The sequence below is a fragment of the Nestor notabilis genome, unplaced genomic scaffold, assembly GCF_000696875.1.
Source record: "Nestor notabilis isolate BGI_N333 unplaced genomic scaffold, ASM69687v1 scaffold34411, whole genome shotgun sequence".
Lineage (NCBI taxonomy): Eukaryota > Metazoa > Chordata > Aves > Psittaciformes > Psittacidae > Nestor > Nestor notabilis.
The window spans coordinates 1-3827 of record NW_009915759.1 but is presented as its reverse complement, the minus strand read 5'-3'; the positions used below and the strand labels follow the sequence as shown (position 1 = coordinate 3827).

The 3827-nt window shown below is 39.6% G+C and overlaps 1 protein-coding gene across 1 annotated transcript; it reads right to left on the bottom strand.

Annotated features, from left to right (window-relative positions):
* Window positions 1–1149: 1149 nt before the first annotated feature.
* On the bottom strand, window positions 1150–2656 carry MRPS17 (mitochondrial ribosomal protein S17). The gene is made up of 2 exons (XM_010024287.1): window positions 2507–2656; window positions 1150–1461 (listed from the first exon to the last, which is right to left on the bottom strand). Exons 1-2 carry the CDS (start codon window positions 2627–2629, stop codon window positions 1171–1173), a joined length of 414 nt encoding a protein of 137 aa, XP_010022589.1. The 5' UTR covers window positions 2630–2656; the 3' UTR covers window positions 1150–1170.
* Window positions 2657–3827: the final 1171 nt, after the last annotated feature.

Sequence of the window (3827 nt, the reverse complement as noted above, 5' to 3'; positions counted from 1 at the left end):
TAAAGGGCAAATAATGGAAGAGAACACAACTACCAGCATAAGATGGCTCAGTTTCTTAAAAAAAAAGATATTTTAGGTCAGAGGAAGTCTGTTCAGATAAACCTTGTTTAGCTTCTGATCTTAAACAATGACCAGTTCCATAGGCAGATGCTTCAGAAAGGATTTCTCATAGCTTTGATATTCCACTCTCCCCTCCACACAGGGACATGGAATGCTGTCCCCACAGTGCTGCATTTTGAGGCAGATGCCCCTTTAGATCTGAACAAAGAGGTGGCAACACAAAACTACTGGAACAGCCACACACTCTTGGTTTGCTTTATGTCCTGGAAGACAGGACACAGGACACAAGACTCCCTGAGCTGCAGCAGGATAAAGTTATCTTTAATCATTAACTGCTAAGGCTTCTAGTTGTATATTAAAGTATGCAACAAATCAGCACCTGTACCTCTCCCAAGATGTGTTGTTCTAATTAGCTTTTCTGGCAAGACTAAATCTAACCATCTTTACATCTGCTTTTTTGGCTTTGTATTCCCATCAGCTTCTATGGCAGCTCAGAGACCCATCTCTCCCAGAACTAAGTACTTCCTTTGGACAGGTTACAAAGGCAAGCATGCTAAGCTACCTGAAGTTTTTATTCTCACCTTACTGCCATTATAAAGACAAGTGACAGTGTTTTTGAGAGAGAGTTAGAAGTCATAAGATCCTGCAATGTGGTATGAGCAACTGTAAGAGGAAATGAGGACACGTGCAGGTAGCTGGTTTTAAAATTCTACACTTCCTTTAAAAAGGTTTAATAGCATTATCTTAAGTAATCTCACAAACCACAAAAGACTGCCTGAAATGCAGAACAATCAAGTAGTATAACAACCCTCCCACCAAACCTAAACATTATACAGCTATATTCCTTTCTTTCTCAATACAGAAGAGTCATTCCAGGTGAGCAGCTGGTTTTTGGAACTGTCAAGGCTTGGGGCAAAACTACATGCAACAAAATGAAGTGTTAACATTAAACTCATGTTTTCTCTGTATTTTAATTTAAAGATTTGAGGTGCTATTGATCTGTAACATCTGTGCTTATAAGCAACTATGTTTACTATTTATTTGGACTACAGATCTCACCAAAACAGGTAACATACAACAGCAGGGCCTTCTGTTTAAATATTTCCCCCACTATTTGTCGGTTGAACAAACTTTAAGTTCCTGAAGTTTTTCACTGAGATAGGTAGTATCTGCCTCTGTCAGATTTTCCGAATCTGGCAGATTTTCAAGGAATCTCGTTCCTGCACAGGGTTTCCCTGTTATTGGATCTATGACTTTTCCAACCTTGAAAACAATTTCAGCCAGTTCATGTTTCACATGTTTGCTCCTTCGCTCAGGCAAAGCCTTCAGAAGAACAATGTCTCCAACAACACACTGCTGCAACGGATCATGGGCAAAATAGGTTTTTCGTTTGTTAAAGAACTGTAGAAGGAAAAAAAAGAAACAGTGGCATTAGATTTCAAAATTAAGCAATTGGCAAATATATAGTTAATATAAAACTAACTAAATTTCACTAAGAAGTTTTATATAGTTTTTAAAATTAGATACTTTTGTTCTGCTGTGTTAACTCTTTCTCTCCTTAGGATGCTTCACATCAGCAATGCTTCTTGCAAGACAGTTGCCTTGGCTCTTCCAAGCTGAATGACTTCCCTGTGCAGTCCAGGATTCAAGAACTGATGTTAATTCTTATTCATTCTACTATGTTTAAAGTTCTTCAGTCCTGAAATCAGTATTCTGATGTTTGTCATTTGAATTTTCTTGCTCAATTCGTTTTCTTTCATATAAAAATTCAGTATTTATTCTTACTAGAGTGGCAGAATTCAGAACCTTTAATAAAGAAATTAACAGGTTCTTCTACTGGATAAAATATTGGACTGATTATCTAATCCTGCATCTACTCTTAACCTTCTGGTCACCAAAGGCAACTTATTCCACCTCCATGTACCACAGTTTCTGTATCCAAAAATGGAGAAAATACCAATTTCAACCTCCCTGTTTGAAATGCATTAACAAGAAGTGATAAACACAAAGCTCCTATAGCACATCACAGTATAGATTCAAATACTAGCTATGCCTACAATTATGCATACAGGAAAACTGCTACAGAATTCACTGTAAAAGTGACTAATGTCAAGTTTCCAAATCAAAGCATACTCCAAATCAATATGAAAAATTAAATCAAAGTGTGAAACAACAAAAATTTACCTTCTCAACTAAGATAAAATGAAGTGCATTAACAAAGCACTTCAAAGAAATACATTTAGCAGGTAATTTGTAAGGAAGTGCCCTCACAACACACTGCTTGTCATCCTTCGCAGTCACACCCCACAACTGACAATCATTGGGCGTGTTCCTTAAGGAGTTTGCCTTGTAAAGAGCTATCAAAAATCGTGAGTCAAATCAATAAAACATTCCTCTGGACAGAAAAAAGATTACCATGCAAGACAAGTTGTTAACCAGCTTTTACCTTTAGCAAGTAAGGATCTAGCACAAGCCTTGTCACTCTCACTTTGGCAGTTTTCTGCATTTTGGTTCCTATTACTTTCCCCACTATCCACTTTGCATGGACAGCTCCACGTGGTACAGACATTGTTTAGTTATGGTCATCCAGCGCCTGGCAATAAGCAAACAGACATGTCATTTTAAGCAAACCACCCCCCCATAAAACCTTCCCATAACCAGTTTCTGATCAATGCCAAAATTATGATTCCCATTTCAGACTAACAGCTTAACTAGGTCATTTTGTTGGAAAACCAGGATAGATACAAGCAGCTAAAAAACTTCATATATTGCACTACTCTCAGCCTTCTTCTACAGTATAAAAAGGGATATTACTATGTCCCCATTACCAGGGAAAATTACTTCAGGATGACAGTAAAAATGGACATAATAACATAAAGATGTGATCTTATGCCACAAATTCCCCAGAATTCCTTTGAATCATGTCAATTGCCACATGAACAATACAAGAACGTGTAGCTGGGGAAGTCAGGAATTTAACTCACTCCAGCAGCTGTTTTCGCTGGAGACCTGTGTGTCAGGTCTGCGTGTGACCAGAGTTAATCCAAACAGGGAACAGCCTTAGCAAGTGATTTGCTCCTGTGTATCTCAGTATTACCTGAGCTGATGAAACCTAAGGCAGTTAATAAGCTTCTCAAAGCACAAATGACATATCGATGAGTTGCCTGACCTACAGTAAGTGTAATCACTTTTGAGTTAGTTTATTCCTCTACGTAATTACACTCCATTACCTTATTTAATTAGGGTGAGCTTTCTATACCACTTTTGCAAAAGTCATGGGCAAAACAGATTGCTAAACATTAGAAGACCTGAACCAACATTAAAACTGGAGACTAATAACCTTCTTCTCTCCCACCCTGCTATGTCCTGTTAAACACAACTGTTCAATTCTCCTTCTACCCAGTTTCTAAGATTCTATGACACTTGCTTTTATGTTGCAACACATCAAAAGCAAAGCCTAGGGACAAACAGACACTTGCACAGGATGAAATGCTTCAAGCAGCAATGCTCAGGGTTGCTTTTACCAGCCTTGGCTCAGCTGCGTGACCCACAGGGCTGGAGCAGGGAGTGAGAGACCCTCCTGTAACCCAGGGCTAACCCCCACCCCCAGCGACCAGGCCAGGGAGAGACAAACCCTTACATGACACCCATAGAGCGCAAGGGAGCTGCCGGGAGGACAGGAGACAGACACCATCTCCCGCAGAGAAAGGGATAGAAGAGGGAGTTCCAGCAGGTCTGGAGCCTTTCGCCCCCCGGCTCTCCAGAGC

Bases quoted from the DNA above. Each gene is read 5' to 3' on its own strand.
- MRPS17 (XM_010024287.1), bottom strand. From the start codon at position 2,629: ATGTCTGTACCACGTGGAGCTGTCCATGCAAAGTGGATAGTGGGGAAA. The intron at 1,462-2,506 runs GTAAAAGCTGGT...TTCCTTCTACAG, and splicing joins TAGATCCTTACTTGCTAAAG to TTCTTTAACAAACGAAAAAC.